This window comes from Sapajus apella, unplaced genomic scaffold (assembly GCF_009761245.1).
Source record: "Sapajus apella isolate SASKATOON/1434 unplaced genomic scaffold, GSC_monkey_1.0 scaffold192, whole genome shotgun sequence".
NCBI lineage: Eukaryota > Metazoa > Chordata > Mammalia > Primates > Cebidae > Sapajus > Sapajus apella.
Window position 1 is genome coordinate 172274 of NW_022437132.1, and position 20528 is coordinate 192801.

The window sequence follows — 20528 nt, forward strand, 5'->3', positions numbered from 1 at the left end:
GCTGGGATTACAGGCACGCACCACCATGCCCAGCTAATTTTTTGTATTTTTTGTAGAGACGGGGTTTCACCGTGTTGACCAGGATAGTCTCGATCTCTTGACCTCGTGATCCACCCGCCTCGGCCTCCCAAAGTGCTGGGATTACAGGCTTGAGCCACCGTGCCCGGCCTCTATAAGTTTTGATAAATGTTACCTTTATGTTACATAAAATACATTTGTATGTATTTTATGGTATAAATTTAAAAAAATCTAGTATCCACATACATTTTATGTATTCATGACATATCTAACATTTTCTACAGACTCTGGATGATAATGATGTGTCAATGCAGACCCACTGATTGTGGGGGATGCTGGTAATGGAGGAGGTTGTCTGAGGAGGGGGTATACGGAGAATCTCTGTACTTTCTTCTCAATTTTGCTATGAAGCTAAAAATGCTTGAAAAAACAAAGTTCATAATTTCTTTCTAAATGCAAGCAAGTATGGCTTAAATTAATTCAAATGGTAAACTCTTCCAAATTACTAAGATTTCTCTTTCCCTAAGATATTTCTCTCACCAACCTCAGCTTCTTTTTTCTTCGCACGAACTTTTTCCACTTCCATAAGAATCTTCTGGGATTCATCCACATTACCTTCAGCCCCTAGCTGTTCGGCTTTAGCAAGGAGTTTTCCTATTTCTTCATTTAACTCATGTACTTTTTCTGCCTGTGAGGAGAAAGAATCAGGTAAGCAGACATCTAAAAATGAAAGTGAATGCAAAGGAAACAAGGGTTTCTCCTGCATTTCTGCTCCATTTCCAGTCTGTTCTACTGAAAATAAATGGACCATCTAAAGATCCACACTTATGGCCGGGCGTGGTGGCTCATGCCCATAATCCCAGCACTTTGGGAGGCCGAGGCAAGCAGATCACCTAAGGTCAGGAGTTCAAGGGCAGCCTGGCCAACAAGGTGGAACCCCATCTCTACTAAAAATACAAAAATCAGCCAGGCATGGTGGTACGTACCTGTAATCCTACCTAAACGTGAGGCTGAAGCAGAAGAATCACTTGAACCTGGGAGGCGGAGGTAGCAGTGAGCTGAGGTCCAGCTACTGCATTCCAGCCTGCGCGACAGAGCGAGACTTCGTCTTTAAAAAAAAAAAAAAAAAAAAGGCCGAGCGTGGTGGCTCACGCCTGTAATCCAAGCACTTTGGGAGGCCGAGGCGGGTGGATCACGAGGTCAAGAGATCGAGACCATCCTGGTCAACATGGTGAAACCCCATCTCTACTAAAAATACAAAAAATTAGCTGGGCATGGTGGCGTGTGCCTGTAATCCCAGCTACTCAGGAGGCTGAGGCAGGAGAACTGCCTGAACCCAGGAGGCGGAGGTTGCGGTGAGCCGAGATCGCGCCATTGCACTCCAGCCTGGGTAAAAAGAGAAAAACTCCATCTCAAAAAAAAAAAAAAAAAAAAAAAGACAATAATTTTTTTTTTTTTCATTTGAGGCAGAGTCTCACTCTGTCATCCAGGCTGGAGTACAGTAGCTTCATCATAGCTCACCGAAACCTCAGCCTCCCCAGGCTCAAGTGATCTTTCCACCTGAGCCTCCTGAAGCACTGGGGTACACATGCGCACCACCAAGCCTAGCTAATATTTGTATTTTTTGTAGATAGGGTTTCGTCATGTTGCCCAGGCTGGTCTAGAACTCCTGTGCTTAAGTAATCTGCCCCACCTGGGTCTCCCAAACTGCTAGGATTATAGGCGTGAGCCACCAAACTCAACAAATATTACATTCAAGTTTTAAAAATAATAATAATAAAACCATGTACAGAGGAGGAAAATGGACAGAAGAAGAAGACAGAGGCAGCAGCTCCTGAGGGATGAGAATGACACATGAATGCCTGATTACAGCCCTCTGTCCTTAACTGGAATAAGGCAGAGAATACTGAGTTAGTGTCCACTCAATCAGGGCTGAGGGTGAGTTAACAGCTACTGACAACCCAGTATTTGCAAGAACATAATGGGTAGCAAAGTCACCGTCACCCAAGCATACCTTTGCAGAAACTTCTGCACTGATCTCCTCCTGTGTTTCTGCCAGTCGTTTCTTGGCAAGCTCAGTTCTCCGATCACATTCCGCAATAAAGGACTCCAAGTGATCCATTGCCTAGCATGGGAAAAGCAGCTATCATCAATTATGTGTAAAGCAAAAAGTCCTGGAACCCATTTGCTTGATAGGAAACACACTCCTGGTTTCCTTTCTTTAACGCCTGTAGATTAAATGGGAACATCTGAAACTACACTATTCTAACACATTCATAATCACATTAAATCAAGGGGATCTGTTAAACAGAATGAATGATTGGAAGCATGGTCTTCTCATTTAATTTAAAATTTCCAAAATTTGTAAAAGGACTTCAATCCTCAATAACATTACAAAGAAATTTTGAGGAAAATTAAAACACTTTGCAGCAATTCAGAGCGTTCTCGGAGGGACAGATAAGGCTGAGCCTAGACTAGTGCGGAAGGCCCTCTTCCGGGGAGTCGTGGGAGATGTGTATGATGTACTCACTGGTCTTTGTGAGCCACGTAAATATTATTCCCTCATGTTCTGAGGGTAGGGTCCCCCCTTTCACCTCAAAAACAAAACAACAGAACAAACATTACTGAGAGCTATGAATACATTTCGTTATTGTCTACTGTCTAAAGTAGCAGGAAAACCTGGTTGCTATTTACCCAAAGAGATGAAGGAAAAGAAACTGAGACGTCTAAGTGCTAACCCTGAAAAGGGATGGTAGGAAACAATAAGAGAACTATCATATGCTAAAGTTAATTCACCATAACTAGGCAAAGGCCAACATAATTTCAGATAAAAATACAGACGGGGGGGCCGGGCGCGGTGGCTCAAGCCTGTAATCCCAGCACTTTGGGAGGCCGAGGCGGGTGGATCACGAGGTCAAGAGATCTAGACCATCCTGGTCAACATGGTGAAACCCCGTCTCTACTAAAAATACAAAAAATTAGCTGGGCATGGTGGCACGTGCCTGTAATCCCAGCTACTCAGGAGGCTGAGGCAGGAGAATTGCCTGAACCCAGGAGGCGGAGGTTGCGGTGAGCCGAGATCGCGCCGTTGCACTCCAGCCTGGGTAACAAGAGTGAAACTCCGTCTCAAAAAAAAAATAAATAAAATAAAAATAAATAAATAAATAAATAAATACAGACGGGGCCAAGTGCAGTGGCTCACACCTGTAATACCAGCACTTTTGGAGGCTGAGGTACACAGATCACCTGAGGTCAGGAGTTCGAGACCAGCCTGGCCAACGTGGTAAAACCCTGTCTCTTAATAAAAATGCAAAAATTAACCAGGCGTGGTGGCAGGTGCCTGTAATCCCAGCTACTCGGGAGGCTGAGGCAGAAGAACCACTAGAGCCTAGGAGGCAGAAGTTGCAGTGAGCCGAGACTGTGTCACTGTACTCCAGCTTGGGCAACAGAGCAAGACTTTGTATCCAAAAAAAAAAAAAAAAAACCCGTCTCTACTAAAAATACGAACATTAGCCAGGCATGGTGGTGCGCACCTATGTCGCAGCTACTCAGGAGATTGAGGCAGAAGAATCCCTTGAACTCAGAGGTTGCAGTGAGCTGAGATGGGGCCACTATACTCCAGCCTGGGCGACAGAGCAATACTGAGTCTCAAAAAAAAAAAAGAAAAAAGAAAAAAAAATACAGACAGGGCCTCACTTTTCCAACTGTCAACCACTGACCAGGTACGAAACACTTAACATTATACTATAAGTCAGCTTTCTAATGTTAGCATCAGGTTAAATGCAAGTAAGTTTGTTCTGCAATAAGGACAGGTTTAGACAGCACAATCTTTTACCAAAAACAAAATTTTAGGTAGAGATGAGACGGCAGATGACGGAAAAACACTAAGGGGTGATAAACTGTGTCACTACTCCTAAAATGGACAGGGGAGTAGGTAATCTGTAATAAACTGCTCCACAAAGATCTGGCATGGATCAAAGACACTGGAGTTTATAATCTTGTCTAGAAATCTTACATTATTTTTTTCAAAAACATGCATATTTGGGAGTAGGTCAAGACAGGGAGCTCCAGGTCTCCTGGTGCTCAGTCTCCTAGGAAGCTGGAGAAAGGACAACCAGCATCATTCATGAAGGCTGACTCCTAGATATCACTCCATAATTTTGGAATTCAAAAACTGCCTCTTGGCCAGGCACAGTAGCTCATGCCTGTAATCCCAGAACTTTGGGAGGCCGAGGCAGAAGAGTCACTTGAACCTGGAGGCAGAAGTTGCAGTGAGCTGAAATCATGCTACCGCATTCCAGCCTGGGCAAAAAAATAACAAACTGCCTCTTGTTGGTTACCCAGATATTCTCCAGTAAACATTTTAGAAAGCAAATGATCTGGCATTTGACGGCTTATATGCACCTGCACATTGGACTTGCCGGAAAGATGAAGAGCTGGCTGGAGCTCATCAGGATCCAAGGACTAAGGAGCTGATAATGGTCACTTAGCCTTCTCTTCTGTGCCTACCTCAGACAACAGCCCCTAACAGACCAGTCTGAGATGCCCCAGGTTCACCCACACAGTGGCTCTCTACTGTCTGCCCAAGCAGAGCGATCACCCACTCACCTGAGAAAGACTCAGGAATTCACTCATGAGGGGTCAAACAGGAAACAGATAGCTGACAACTCTGCCAATACCTTAACCAATCAAAGCCATTACCTGCACCTTAGGCAGAATCCAAATGGGCTATGGGCTCAGATGTCTGATAACCTAAAAACTAAATGGTAGCCGGGCGCGGTGGCTCAAGCCTGTAATCCCAGCACTTTGGGAGGCCGAGGCGGGTGGATCACAAGGTCAAGAGATCGAGACCATCCTGGTCAACATGGTGAAACCCCGTCTCTACTAAAGCTACAAAAAATTAGCTGGGCATGGTGGTGCGTGCCTGTAATCCCAGTTACTCAGGAGGCTGAGGGAGGAGAATTGCTTGAACCCAGGAGGCGGAGGTTGCGGTGAGCCGAGATCGCGCCATTGCACTCCAGCCTGGGTAACAAGAGCGAAACTCCGTCTCAAAAAAAAAAAAAAAAAAAACAAAACTAAATGGTAGGCCAGGTTCAGCACTTTGGGAGGCCAACATGGATGGATCACCTGAGGTCACCAGCCTGGCCAACAGGGTGAAACGCGTCTCTACTAAAAATGTGAAAAAGAATGGCCAGGCACAGTGGCTCACACGTGTAATTCCAGCATTTGGGAGGTCAAGGTGGGCGGATCACAAGGTCAGGAGTTTGAGGCTAGCCTGATCAAGATGGTGAAACCCTGTCTCCACTAAAAATACAAAAATTAGCCTGGCATGGTAGCAGGCACCTGTAATCCCAGCTACTCCAGAGGCTGAGGCAGAAGAATCACCTGAACCTGGGAGGTGGAGGTTGCAGGGAACCAACACCATGCCATTGCAGTCCAGCCTGAGGGACAGAACAAGACTCTGTCTCAAAAAAAAAAGGGTGGGCGCAGTGGCTCACGCCTGTAATCCCAGCACTTTAGGAGGCTGAGGCTGGCAGATCATGAGGTCAGGAGTTCGAGACTAGCCTGGCCAAAACAGTGAAACCCTATCTTTACTAAAAATACAAAAAATTAGTTGGGTGTGGTGGCGGGCGCCTGTAATCTCAGTTACTTGGGAGGCTGAGGCAGGAGAATTGCTTGAACCCAGGAGGCGGAGAATGCAGTGAGGCCGTTGTACCATTGTACTCCAGCCCAGGGAACAGTGTGAGACACTGTCTCAAGAAAAAAAAAAAAAAAAAAGTCAACCCAACCTCTGTATCTTTCAGGGTGGTGCTATGAAACATGAGTCCTAAAAGCACCTAAGCATGACAGCACCAGCACAAAGGCCTCAGTGTCTTCATATTATGGCAAAATTGGGCAGTATTAGCAACTGTCATCTCCGCTGAGGACGTTGTCCCTCCACACTGCCTGGTACCATGCCCAGCTCTCCCAGTCCAGCAGCAATGACACAAGCCAGAGATCACTGAGCCCAATAAGCCCACGCCGTCAGTCAGAACTGTCACAGCAAACAGGTGCCCCTGTGCTGCACTCTGCGCGTGCACCACACACCTCAAAACAGCCACAGAGGAACTTGCTGGATCTCTATTGCACAGATGAAACTGAAGTACAGGCCGGGCGTGATGGCTCATGCTTGTAATCCAAGCACTTTGGAGGCCAAGGCGGGCGGATCACCTGAGGTCGGGAGTTCAAGACCAGCCTGACCAACATGGTGAAACCCCGTCTTTAAAAAAAAAAAAGAAACTGAAGTATAGCTGCCGAACTACTCAGTGAGCAATGGACTCAGGATGCAAGGACCCTTGTGGTCTGGCTCCAAAGACCTTACACTTCATCCTCACAAACCTGAGGCAGCCATCGTCAGCCCAGTTTGGAGAGACTAGAAGACAGTGAAATAACTTGCTCAGGGTCACACAGGGACTCTAACCCAAGATACTTGACCTAGAAAAATCTATTACACTGGACATCTGTAAGACAGAAAAACTACATAGAGTCGGAACTGGTCTCATATGGTATGCTAAAAACAGCTTTGAAATGAGCCCATATGTGTTGTTCTGAAAATGTGTCACAACATCACATAGCCAGACAGCATGCGGGAAAAGGTTAATTACACTTTTGCTGAATTACAAAAATACATTCATTGTATTTTCAACATGTGAACACTAAAGAAATATACCTTTTTGAATTTTTTTTCCCTTTTTATTCCAGAGAGGATCTTGCTCTATCACCCAGGCTAGAATGCAGTGGCACAATCATTGCTCACTTTAGCCTCTCACGCTCAAGCCATCCTTCCACCTCAGCCTCCCAAGTAGGTAGAAATATAGGAACACGTCACTACGCCCAGCTAAAATTTCTGATCCTGTAGAGACTTTGCCCAGGCTGATCGTGAACTCCTGGGTTCAAGCAATCTTCCTGTCTCCACCTCCAGAAGTAATGGGATTATGGGTGTGAGCAAACACCTGGCCATCTGTAACTTTTTCAGAGCTTAATTTGATTAACATTGCTGTTTGATAAACTTATAGATTACCTTATAACAAATATAGCACACAGCCTTTCCTAGGCAATTTCCAGATAAAACAAATAAAGGCCTGGCTCTGTTGTGGTCAGGCTGAGGCTGAATCAGGCTGGAAGGAGCCAAAGATGGAGATATGGGCTGGACGAGGTGGCTCAAGCCTGTAATCCCAGCACTTTGGGAGGCCGAGGCGGGTGGATCACGAGGTCAAGAGATCGAGACCATCCTGGTCAACATGGTGAAACCCCGTCTCTACTGAAAATACAAAAAATTAGCTGGGCATGGTGGCACGTGCCTGTAATCCCAGCTACTCAGGAGGCTGAGGCAGAATTGCCTGAACCCAGGAGGCGGAGGTTGCGGTGAGCCGAGATGGCGCCATTGCACTCCAGCCTGGGTAACATGAGTGAAACTCCGTCTCAAAAAAAAAAAAAAATATGGAGATATGGAGGCATCTTCTCCCAGGTGAAACAACTGAGTTCCGGGAGGATGCCTGGTAGAAATGTGCCAGGAGTCCCACCCATCAAGCTTATTGTGATGGTCTAGGCAGAAAATCAAGGCCCACAAATGTCTGTTTTTTTCTAAGGGGGAGGGACGTGAGGGGGAGACACAGTCTCACTTTGTCACCCAGGCTAGAGTGTAGTGGCACCATCTGAGCTCACTGCAACCTCTGCCTCCTGGGTTCAGCAGTGCTCGTGCCTCAGCCACCCAAGTAGCTGGTATTATAGCCATGCACCACCACACCTAGCTACCTTTTGTGTTTTTAGCAGAGATGGAGTTTTGCCATGTTGGCCAGGCTGGTCTCAAACTCCAGGCTTCAAGTGATCCACCTGCCGTGGCCTGCCAAGGTGCTGGGATTACATGAGCCACTGCCCCCAGCTTATAAATATCTTTTTTTTTTTTTTCACCTCTGATTGGCAGAACCAAAAGTTTGGTAACTCGTTGTTAGCACAGACATTAAAGAAAAATGGGCCAGGTGCAGTGGTGCATGCCTGTAATCCCAGCACTTTGGGAGGCCAAGGTGGGCGGATCACAAGGTCATGAGATCAAGACCATCCTGCCAGCATGGTAAAACCCTGTCTCTACTAAAAATACAAAAATTAGCTGGGCATGGTGGTGCACGTCTGTAATCCTGGCTACTTGGGAGGCTGAGGAAGGAGAACTGCTTAAACCGGTGTGGATCACAAGGTCAGGAGATCAAGACCATCCTGGCCAATATGGTAAAACCCTGTCTCTACTAAAAAAACAAAAATTAACTGGGCACGGTAGCACGTGCCTGTAGTCCTAGCTACTCCAGAGGCTGAGACAAGAGAAACACTTGAACCCAGGAGATGGAGCCTGCACTGAGCCAAGATCACGCCACTGCAATCGAACCTGGTGACAGAGAGAGACTCCATCTCCCCGTACCGCACCCCCCCCAAAAAAAAAAAAGAAAAAATCATGTATTCTTGATGGGGGCAGGAGTGAACACTAATTTTAAAGAGTAAAAAAATACCATATATTACAATGGTCTACGGCCCAGAAAAAAAATCACAGTACATAAACAAATATGCAGGTTGTTCCTTTAGGAATGCAGTGGGCCTCTGATTAAAAAAAAAGAAAGAAAAAAAAAGGCCGGGCGCGGTGGCTCAAGCCTGTAATCCCAGCAGTTCGGGAGGCCGAGGCGGGTGGATCACGAGGTCAAGAGATCGAGACCATCCTGGTCAACATGGTGAAACCCCGTCTCTACTAAAAATACAAAAAAAACATTAGCTGGGCATGGTGGCGCGTGCCTGTAATCCCAGCTACTGAGGAGGCTGAGGCAGGAGAATTGCCTGAACCCAGGAGGCGGAGGTTGCGGTGAGCCAAGATCACGCAATTGCACTCCAGCCTGGGTAACAAGAGTGAAACTCCATCTCAAAAAAAATAAAAAAAATAAAAATAAAAATAAAATATATATATGTGTATTTTTTAAACATATACATATATATACATGTTTTATATATATACACACAGACAGGTTGTCTGCGACGTCTGTGACATCAAAATTTCATAGGGTGAAGGGTGAGACGGGACAATTAGAAGAGGAAGTTTAAAAAGGCTCCCCTGGGAGCGACAATGAAAAAAAGCTGAAAATGCTACTCTAAATGGATTCACCGGCCAGGCACAGTGGCTCACACCGGAAATCCCAACACTTTTGAGAGTCTGAGGTGGCAGGGCCGCTTAAGGCCAAGAGTTTGAGACCAGCCTAGGCAACAGAACAAGACCCTGTCACTACAAAAAAAAAAAATAGCCAGGTGTGGTGGCACACACCCATACCCCCAACTGTTCAGGAGCCTGAGACAGAGGTATCACTGAGCCCAAGAGTTCAAGGTTACAGCAAGCCACGATCACGCCAATTCCTTCCAGCCTGTGTGACAGAACAAGACCCTGTCTCAAAATTTAAATAAATAAATAAGCAATTAGCCACAAATGGTCATGTCCATCTGTAGTTGCAGCTATTCGGGAGGCTGAGGAAGGAGGATCACCTGAGCCCAGGAATTCAATTACAGTCAGCAACAGAGTGAAACCCTATCTCAAAAAACAAAGGGATCTACTAATGGAGGTAAAACATCACAACTACCGAATACTAAGAAATGCAAATTAAGACCATAATGAAATGCCATTTTACAACCACCAAACTGCAAACCTTAAATAGTCTGATAATACAAAGCATTGGTTAAGGTGTACACACTGCTATGGGGTGAAAATTTACAGAGACTTTATCAAACATAAACAAGAAGAAAACACTACAACACTGTCCTGCAAGGCTGAATGTGGGTATCCCCCACAAACCAGCAACTCCTCTCCTAGGAATATACCCAAGATAAATCTGTATACACATGACAAAGGTATTCAAAAATATTCATATCGTCTGCAATAGCAAAACTAGACTCAATCTAAAGTCTATGAATAAAGAAAGGACTGTTTGAGAATTATTCAAGCAGCAATGAAAACAAACAACATGTAACAACCTGGGTAAACAGAAACATAATACTGAACTAAAATAAACACTCTACACTATGAAACCACTTTTATAAATCTCAAAACTAAGCAAGAACAAACACTGTTCAAGGACTCATAAAAATGTAACAAATATTTAAAGCAACAAAATGAGATGATACATACTAACGTTCATGACAGTGTTGGACAGCAGACACACAGATGTAGACAGTGCTGGCTGTTCTAGCTCTCAGCTTGAGTGGCAGGATAACAAGTATCAACTTTATTATTTTGCTTCATAACTTACGTAGGTTACATTATTCTTGTTAGTTCAATATTGGGTTCTTCGCAGTACAGTAGGAATAAATCGACACTAAATAAAACTTACATCCAATTCAAAAAACAGGTCTCTTTCTTTACTTGCAATCTCATAATCTGCTCGGAGGGCCAAGTCGTGGATTTTGGTACATTCTCCTAAATCCATGCGCTGTAGAAAGGAAACAAAAAATACATGAGTGCCTACCTACAGTAGAAAGCACATAACAGGACTTGGTTTTTCAACTGTCACCAAAATAAAACGATCATTTTTTTGGAATACTGAAACTATAATAAGAAAATTAAGAAAGGGGATATGGCTAAGCCTCATTTCACTTTTACCATCGTGACTACATGATACCTGAAACTGATGCATTTAATTGCGTAAGGTTTCTATTTCTTTTCGACCCAAAGATAACTGGACTGTAATCAAGACAACTAAATGAACTGGCTTTTGCCAGTTCTTTTTTTCTTTTTTTTTTTTGAAATGGAGTCTCACTCTGTCACCTACGTTGGAGTTCAGTGGCGTGATCTCAGCTCACTGCAACCTCTGCCTCCCAGGTTCAACCAATTCTCCTGCCTCATACTCACAAGTAGCTGGGAGGATTACAAGCTCCAGGCACCATGCCCAGCTAATTTTTTTTTATTTTTAGTACAGATGGGGTTTCATAACATTGGCCAGGCTGGTCTCGAACTTCTGACCTCAAGTAATCCACCCACCTTAGCCTCCCAAAGTGCTGGCATTATAGACATAAGCCGCCACATCGGGCCCAGTTTTATTTTTGCATCAGTCCAAGGATTCAGTAAATGGTAGCATGTGGGATGGTGAGGATAGAAAAGAGCCAGGGCCGGGCACAGTGGCTCACTTCTGTAATCCCAGCACTTTGGGAGGCTGAGGCTGGAGGATCACTTAAGGTCAGGAGTTCAAGACCAGCCTCGCCAACATGATAAAACCAAGTCTCCACTAAAAATTTAAGAATTAGCCAGGTGTAGCCGGGCGCGGTGGCTCAAGCCTGTAACCCCAGCACTTTGGGAGGCCGAGGCGGGTGGATCATGAGGTCAAGAGATCGAGACCATCCTGGCCAACATGGTGAAACCCCGTCTCTACTAAAAATACAAAAACTAGCTGGGCGCGGTGGCGTGCGCCTGTAGTCCCAGCTACTCGGGAGGCTGAGGCAGGAGAATTGCTTGAACCCTGGAGGCGGGGGTTGCAGTGAGCCGAGATTGTGCCACTGCACTCCAGCCTAGCGCCTGGCAACAGAGACTCTGTCTCAAAAAAAAAAAAAAAAAAAAAAAAATTAGCCAGGTGTGGTGGTGGGCACCTGTAATCCCAGCTACTCAGGAAGCTGAGGCACAAGAATCGCTTGACCTTGCAAGGTGGAGGCTGCAGTGAGTAGAGAACGCACCACTGTACTCCAGCCTGGCAATAAGAGCCAGACTCTGCCTCAGAAAAGAAACAAAAGGTAAAGGGCCAGAAAACAGTCTCACTGCAACAAGTCTGTAGGCATTCTGTCTTGCAATCTTGACTACTCGAGATGCTTGATGCCTAAGATGCAGAGACAGAGGAAAAGGAAAGAGCAGACGGAAGTTAGGTTTTGGAAATTATATCACAAACTAACACTTGGCTTTGTGGAGCCGATTGTCTTATCAAAGGGAATAAAGCAGAATAGCCTGGTTCATAGCCAAATGAATCCTCTACACATTCTCCTAACCTGGGAAACCCTGAACTTATATAAAAGTAGGGACAGATATTTGTCCCACTCAGTTCCCCTGTTTGACAAACAAAATGTTCCTTTACTAAAACAAAATGACCTATGTTGTAAGGTTAGCGTGATGTGCTATCATGTGTACCACATGCAGTACAATTAGACAACACTGTATGATTTTAATCTAAATCCTAAGTATAGGACTCTATGCAGACACCTTCTGCTTCTGGCCAAATCTACACAGCAATAGGGAAGTTTGTGGGCTGAGGATCATGGTGTCAAGTTATTAAAGTGCATGTTAACAAAACCCAGCATCCCAATTAGGAGACACCACCAATAGGAAAAATGAACATGTCTACATAACCAGGAAGGAAAGAAAAAAAAAAATGATGTTGGGACCAGTTGCGGTAGCACATGTCTGCAACCTGAACACCGGGAGGGCAAGGTGGGGAGATCACTTGAACCCAGGAGTTTGATGTCAGCCTGGGCAACATAGTGAGACCATCTCTATGAAAAAATTAAAAATTTGGCCGAGCAACCAGGGGCAGTGGTTCAAGCCTATAATCCCAACACTTTGGGAGGCCGAGACAGGCGTATGACTTGAGGTCAGGAGTTCAAGATCAGCCTGGCCAACATGGTGAATCTCCGTCTCTACTAAAATACTAAAAATAGCCGGGCATGATGGCGAGTGCCTGTAATCCCAGCCACTCAGGAGTCTGAGACAGGAGAATCACTTGAACCCGGGAGACAGTGGTTGCTGTGAGCCGAGATCACGCCACTGCACTCCAGCCTGGGTAAAAAAAAAAAAAAAAAAAAAAATTGGCCGAGCGAAGTGGCTCACAGTCGTCATCCCAGCACTTTGGGAGGCCAAGGAGGGCATATCAGGAGGTCAGGAGCTCAAGACCACCCTGTCCAATATGGAGAAACCCCGTTTTTACTAAAATACAAACTTAGCCAGGCATGCTAACATATGCCTATAATCCCAGCTACTGGGGAGGCTGAGGCAGGAGCCTCAGGGGAGGTAGAGGTTGTGGTGAACCGAGATCATGACACTGCACTCCACTCTAAGCAAAAAGAGTAAAACTGTCTCCCAAAAAAAAGTGGGGGGGCCGGGCGTGGTGGCTCATTCCTGTAATCCCAGCACTTTGGGAGGCCAAGGGAGGCAGATCACAAGGTCAGGGGTTTGACAGCAGCCTGGCCAACATGGTTAAACCCTGTTGCTACTAAAAATACAAAAATTAGCTGGGCGTGGTGGCAGGTGCCAGTAATCCCACCTACTTGGGAGGCTGAGGCAGGAAAATAGGTTGAACCCAGGAAGCAGGGGTTGCAGGGAGCTGAGATCACGCCACTGCACTCCAGCCTGGGCAACAGCATGAGACTCTGTCGCAAAAAATAAAATAAAAACAACAACGAAGAATATGGGGAAGAAAATGTACCTTCCTAGATCAAAAGTCTTCCACACACTCTACTTGAGGTCAAAAATCAAACCCATGCAGAATCTTCAAAGAACTACAGGCTGACCTAAAACATATTTTTTGCTACAACCAATTAGAATACTTGTCCTAGGCCAGGCGCAGTGGCTCACACCTGTAATTCCAGCACTTAGGGAGGCCAAGGCAGGAGGAGCAGGAGTCAGGAGTTTGAGACCAGCCTGACCAATATAGTGAAACCCTGTCTCTATTTAAAATACAAAAACGATGGTGTACACCTGTAGTCCTAAGTGCTCGGGAGGCTGAGGCAGAAGAATTGCTTGAACCCAGAAGGTGGAGGTTGCAGGCCAAGATCGCGCCACTGCACTCTACCCTGGGCAACAGAGCGAGACTCCATCTCCATACAAAACAAAACAAAACAAAAGAATACTTGCTACTTGCCCTATTTAGCTGTGAATATCTCACTATAAATGACTTTACAAAAAAAATCTAGTAACTTTGCAGACAGAATTTTACAAGAGTGAAATTTGTTCTGTAATATACAATCCTACCAAATGAACAGGGAGGGCATCAGGGATTTCTGCCGGTTAAAGAGTGGAGGACTGAGCCAGGAGAATGGTTCATGCCTGTAGTCCCAGCTCCTCAAGAAGCTGAGGCAGGAGGATCCCTGGAGCCCAGGAGTTGGAGGCTGCAGTGAGCTGTGACTGCACCATTACACTTCAGCCTGGGCAACACAGAGTGAGACTCTATTGCACGTATGCATGCATGCATACATACATATATACGAGTAGAGGATTACCTGATCTAACTCAGCCACTTGTAGAAAAACAAACTTATGTTAAAACAAAATTCAACTTAAAAACCTTCAGTGCCTACACAGCACTTATGACAAGAGTCTTCTACGAGGTCCTCCAAAATGCACCTACCGTCCCAGCCAGGATGTCATGGGGGCAGCAGTCCAGAAGGTGACTCTTGCAGACACGATCATCTGTAAACTTGACCCTCTGTCTGGTTTCATCTCCTGAAATTCATTTGTGGTTTTAAATAAGACAATATTATCACATTAACCACAAAAAGAACCAATATAACAATTCACCTGAATGATTTGCAGACTATCATTTCTGTGTTCTCCCCATCAAATACAATGAAAAGCTGCTCTAAAAGATATTTACAACTGGAGTGGAATGCACATTTTTTTTTTAGGCTTAGTTACATCATGAAGAATCGCACTTAATGAGATCTGACTCCATCATTGTACCAAAGAAGTCAAGGAGTCAGACGTAAAGGGCTGAGCACCAAAAGGCCATTGGCTCCACGTGTACATGTGGCAATGAGATTCCACAACCCAAGCTAATCAGAGGTCCATGAACCACCAAAGGTGACTTTTAGAGCTGGTAATTTCCACCAACAAAAGCTACTTATTCATCTTTTTGTTATGAACAAATGCAGAGGCAGTGTTTTGCCCAAAATTGAATGAAGAAGAAAGCTTTCAAACGCTATCCAAGACACTTAAATAATCTAAATCTATTCTTCCTATGTCCCTTTTGTCCCCACCCTTAAAAAAGAGAGTTGCTACCTGGGAGTCACTTTTAACAAGACAATACCAAAAAAAGCAAAAAGGAACTAGGTTAGTCAATACACACTGTGAGCTCCAACACATACTGTACCCATCTGCATTCTTCAAGACCTCAGCTGCAGAATTTTATGCCCGCTGTTGAAAAGTGTTAAAGGAAAAGTTTTCTTGCCCACACCTGCAGTAAGGAAGTCGGGGGAATGATACATAAAAGTAAAGGCAAAGTGGTATGTGACAAATTTTAAAAGCCAGTCTCTGTGTACAACACAGAGCTGTGCAACACTAGAGGAATATCTTTTAGGATTTGCAAGCATCCAGGATTAATGTAGTGTCTTTTTATTGAAAATGTTTTCTTTCTAAACTACACTTTTAAAGTTACTCGTGAAAAAAAGCAAACACTTTTTTGTTATAACAGCTTAGAAATTGGTTGTGACTCACGGCTCGATGAACATGAGGCTTTCTGCAACTCCCTTGCAGATTGATGTAGGCAGGCAAAGATACACTGAACCTTTATGAATAAAATAGAGGGGCCACAATTGTTCAGTTTGTATGAAATAAAAATATGGGAAGCAATTCAAAAGCAACTCAATATACAAAGAAAGCTAAAAAGCACTTATTCACCTATGAAATAAAGTGGAAATAATCTGCACAGCCCTGAGAATGTGCCAGTGTGAACTTACAACTTCATTACTTCAGTAGAAAAGAAAACACAAACCACAGCAGGTACATAGCTTTGCAAAGATGCCATCGCTTGCTCCTGTGACAACCACCACGCTCGTGAGCGCCTCCCTACACAGTACAACCTACCTAACGGCTGCCAAGAACTGGCTACACAGAGGCTCGCCTGCGTGCTGGGGAAGGGGCGGCTGGAGAAGTGCTCGGCAGAACCCGTGAGAAAAGCTCGGTTTACGGCCCCCTTGCAACGGTACAGAACCAGAACGGGCCAGGGTTTCCAGCCCCATCCGGCTCCCTCGGGTGCAGCTTCTTCCCAAGGAGCCTCGGAGGAGTTCTGCCACCCGACCGCCAGCGACCTGGAGCCCACGCTGATTCCAGCCCTCCGCCGGCTCCACGGTTCGCGGAGGGGCAGAGCCGCGGCACCCGCCGGGGAAGAAGTCGCCGGACTGCAAACAGGAAGGAGGCTGAAGCCCCATCCATGGCGCAGACTCCGAGAGAGGAGCCCGACCCGGACCCACAGCCGGCTGAGAAACAACCCGCCTGCGGCCGCCTCAGAGGCGAACCGGCTCAGACAAAGGCCCGGCGCCGGCGGTCGGCGCGCGGGGAGGAGGAGGGTGCCCGGCGCAGGCGCAGGCGCAGACGATGGCGGCCCCCGCCTCAGGCCGCCCGGCGGCCTCGCCTCACTCCCACCCCAGCCCGTCGCCTGGTCGGCCGCTCCGACTCACCGTCCCGAGCCGTGCCCATGAGCTGGTCCAGCAGGGCCCGCATCTGCGCCTGGGCGGACATGGTAGCGGGCAGGGGCGATGGGAGCGGCCGCGACGGCTTGTCTCAGGGCGGCGGCGGCGACGGCGGCGGTGGCGACGAAAGATGGTCGCGTCGGCCTCGAGCCCACTCGGCTCTTTCCCGCCGCGGGGGACGCCGGGAGGAAGTACGTCGGCTCCGGCGCACGGCCAGCTGGGAAATGTAGTTTCCGGGGTGGGTGTTTGGGGAGGTTGAGGCTCGGAGTAGTCCGCTCAAGTTGTCCAACGGCGGAACCAAAATCCCAAACCTGGCCTGGCGCGGTGGCTCAAGCCTGTAATCCCAGCACTTTGGGAGGCCGAGGCGGGTGGATCACGAGGTCAAGAGATCGAGACCATCCTGGTCAACATGGTGAAACCCCGTCTCTACTAAAAATACAAAACATTAGCTGGGCATGGTGGTGCGTGCCTGTAATCCCAGCTACTCAGGAGGCTGAGGCAGGAGAATTGCCTGAACCCAGGAGGCGGAGGTTGCGGTGAGCCGAGATCGCGCCATTGCACTCCAGCCTGGGTAACATGAGTGAAACCCCGTCCCGTCGTGTAAAAAAAAAAAAAAAATCCCAAACCTGATTTTTACTCTAGAGCCCCAGGATCTCAAACGATTCTCTACGGAGGCAAAACTGCATACAATGAAATGCAGTCAATCAAAAACAAGATAAATCCTTGCTTTTTCTAAACTAGCCATGAAACCACGAGCACATTTAGCTCCCCGACACTTGGTTTTTTAAATCTGTGAAATGAGGATTCTGAGAGTGCCCCTCATATGTTTTTTGTGAAAGTTAAATAAAGCATGGAATTTTATTATTAATTTTTTATTTTTATTTTTTTTAGCGAGGGTTTTGCTCTGTCGCCCAGGCTGTAGTGCAGTGGGGCGACCACCATTCACTGCAGCCTCGACCTCCCCGGCTCCTTATCATCCCTCTTTAGCCCCCCAGAGTGTCTGGATTATAGCTGTGAGCCACTGTGCCTGGCCATCAGTCATGGCATTAATATTAGGTTCTATGATTACAACCTCGAGGTCGTTCCTCTGTGAGCTCCTGGTCTACCATCCCAGGGGCTAAAAAAAGGCATATGCAAGCAATTACTTTATGTGGTAATAGAATTATAGCATGCACTTATATGTGCATTGTCTGGCGTATACTTCCATTATATTAAACCTTTATTACAAGCAGGGCTTCGTGGCTCATGCCTGTAATCCCAGCACTTTGGGAGGCTGAGGCAGGCGGACCACCTGAGGTCAAGTGTTTGAGAGCAGCCTGGTAGTCCCAGTTACTGGGGAGGCTGAGGAAGGAGAATCACTTGAACCCGGGAGGTGGAGGTTGCAGTGAGCCGAGATCACACCATTGCACTCCAGTATGGGCCACAAGAATGAAACTCCCTCTAAAAAAAAAAAGACAAGTTTTGTTTTCTTTTCTTTTGTTTGAGACAGGGTCTTGCTCTGTCACACAGGTTGTAGTGCAGTGGCACAATCTCAGCTCAGTGCAGCTTCTGCCTCCCAGGTTCACTTGATTCTCCCACCTCAGCCTCCCAAGTAGTTGGGACTATGGGTGCCTGCCACCACGCCTGGCTAATTTTTGTTGGCCAGGCTGCTCTCAAACTGATAGGCTTAAGTGATCCAACCCCTTTGGCCTCCGAAAGTGCTGGGATTACAGGCTTGAGCCACCGCACCTGGCCTGTAGGACAAGTTTCTATTCTTGACTTTTTTTCCGAGTTGGAGGTTTGCCCATGTAGCCCATGCTGGAGTGCAATAGCGTGATCTCCACTGTCGGCAATCCCCACCTCCCGGGTTCCAGCAATTCTTCTGCCTCAGCCTTCTCAAGAGCTGGGATTATAAGCATCAGCCACTGGGCCTGGGCAACAAGTTTTAAATAATGTTCTGAGGCATGACTTTGCTTCCAAATGGCCATTTGAACAAGGGAATTAAACCATCTGAATTACATACTTACTAAACTGCCACGGTTATTAGAAATCAGACAACTGCCAGGCACAGTGGTTCATGCTTGGAATCCCAGCACTTTGGGAGGCCAAAGCAGGAGATCACTTGAGCCCAGGAGTTTAAGACCAGCCTGGGTAACATAGCAAAAACCCATCTCTACAAAAAAGTAAAAAAAACTAGCTGAGCATGATGGCTTACACCTGCAGTCCTAGCTACTCTGGAGACTGAAGTGAGAGGATCATTTGTGGCTGGGAGGCAGAGGTTGCAGTAAGCTGCGATAACGCCCCTGCGCTTGAGCCTGCGTGACAGAGGAAAACCCCATCTTTTTTTTTTTTTTTTTTTTTTGAGGGAATCTCACTCTATTGTCCAGGCTGAAGTGCAGTGGCACAATCTTGGCTCACTGCAACCTCTGCTGCCCGGGGTTCAAGCAATTATCCTGCCTCAGTCTCCCGAGTAGCTAGGACTACAGGTGCCCACCACCATGCCCAGCTAATTTCTGTATTTTTTAGTAGAGACAGCGTTTCACCATGTTGGCCAGGATGGTTTCCATCTACTGACCTTGTGATCTGCCCACCTCAGCCTCTCAAAGTGCAGGGATTATAAGCGTGAGCCACCTCCCCCAGCCTAATTTTGTGTTTGTACTAGAGATGAGTTTTTTTTCATGTTGGGCAGGCTGGTCTCAAACTCCCAACCTCAGGTGATCCGCCCACCTTGGCCTCCCCAAGTGCTGGGATTATAGAAGTGAGCCACTGCACCTGGCCTTTTTTTTTTTTTTTTTTTTTTCCTGAAATGGAGTCTTGCTCTGTTGCCCAGGCTGGAATGCAGTGGCATGATCTCGGCTCTGAGCTCAAGCAGTTCTCTGGTCTCAGCCTCCCGAATAGCTGGGATTGCAGGCCCGCGCCACCATGCCCGGCTAATTTTTGTATTTTTAGTAGAGACGTGGTTTTACCATGCTGGCCAGTCTGGTCTCAAACTCCTGACCTCATGATCTGCCCGCCTCGGCCTTCCAAAGTGTTGGGATTACAGGCATGAGCTACTGCGCCCAGCCAAAATTATTATTATTTTTAATAAATGGAGATTGGAATCTCACTATGTTGCCCAGGGTGGTCTCAAATTTCTAAGGTCAAGCAATCTCCTGCCTTGGCCTCCCAAAGTGCTCGGATTACAGGTGTACATCACCATGCCCAGCTAATTTTTGTCTTTTCAGTTGAGAAGAGGTTTTGCCATGTTGGCCAGGCTGGTCTCTGACTCCTGAGTTCTAGTGATTCACCTGCCTCGGCCTCCCAAAGTGTTGAGATTACAGACGAGAGCCACTATGCCTGGTCACAGAGTAATTTTTTTTCGAGTTTGTCTCTCCCATAGTGTTTGACTGCTGATGTCTCTGCTCATTTGTTAGGCTTTGTGTGGTTTTTAAATTTTTACTTTTGGGTCTGGCTTCCAAGGGGTCATTCCTGGTGTTGTATTTGACCGGAGCGTAGAAAGTTATCACAAGACAAAAGTATGCCAGATTGCAGGGTCATTTATTATGCCGGCGACCACAGAGGACTCACGTCTCTCCAACCTGTGGTGCCAAAAGGAGGGTGCCATGATTTTTTATACCCGAAAAACCACCTTGGGAGTGGGGGTGAGGGGCGGGGATGGGACATTTCAAGGGCTACGGGATTCTGTGATTCACCTCCTGGGTGGAGACAAGGGCGGGGGTCTCCGGACATTCCAAGGGCTAGGGGATTCTGTGATTCACCTCAGTGGTTTACAGAAGTAAAGATATACATTTGTTTACACATCACAGATTTTAGCAGTTACTGATAAGAAAAGGTAAGCAGCTTTACATAGTTTTGAAGAACAAACTACCAGTTCTATTTACAGAGGCCAAGGACAGTAGTTATTGTAAGGAGAATGGGGCAGCCATTTCAACTTATCTAAAAACAGTTTTGCATTTTATAAAATAGTTTTGCTCCGGTTCTGGCTCTAGGCCAGCACAATATCACACTGGGTCAGCCTAGTCTGCTGGTCAACCAATGATTATTTAGATTTTGGGCTCAAACACCTTAAAACACTAAGGTTTACAACCTTGC

The 20528-nt window shown here is 46.4% G+C and overlaps 1 protein-coding gene across 6 annotated transcripts in view; it reads right to left on the reverse strand.

Annotated features, from left to right (window-relative positions):
* The window catches only part of LUC7L (LUC7 like), a 29952-nt gene extending 13299 nt beyond the window's left edge, over positions 1-16653 (reverse strand). For 2 of the 6 annotated variants that reach the window (XM_032269357.1, XM_032269359.1), the window contains exons 1-5: positions 16446-16653; positions 14399-14493; positions 10410-10508; positions 2033-2143; positions 563-706 (exon numbers count right to left, since the gene is read on the reverse strand). In XM_032269357.1, coding sequence (XP_032125248.1) covers positions 563-706; positions 2033-2143; positions 10410-10508; positions 14399-14493; positions 16446-16506 — 510 coding nt within the window. In that variant the 5' untranslated portion in view covers positions 16507-16653. Of the gene's footprint in view, positions 1-562; positions 707-2032; positions 2144-10409; positions 10509-11824; positions 11883-14398; positions 16331-16445 lie in introns of those variants that run through there. The other 4 variants (XM_032269358.1, XM_032269362.1, XM_032269361.1 and 1 more) reach the window with 4 other exon arrangements.
* Positions 16654-20528: the final 3875 nt, after the last annotated feature.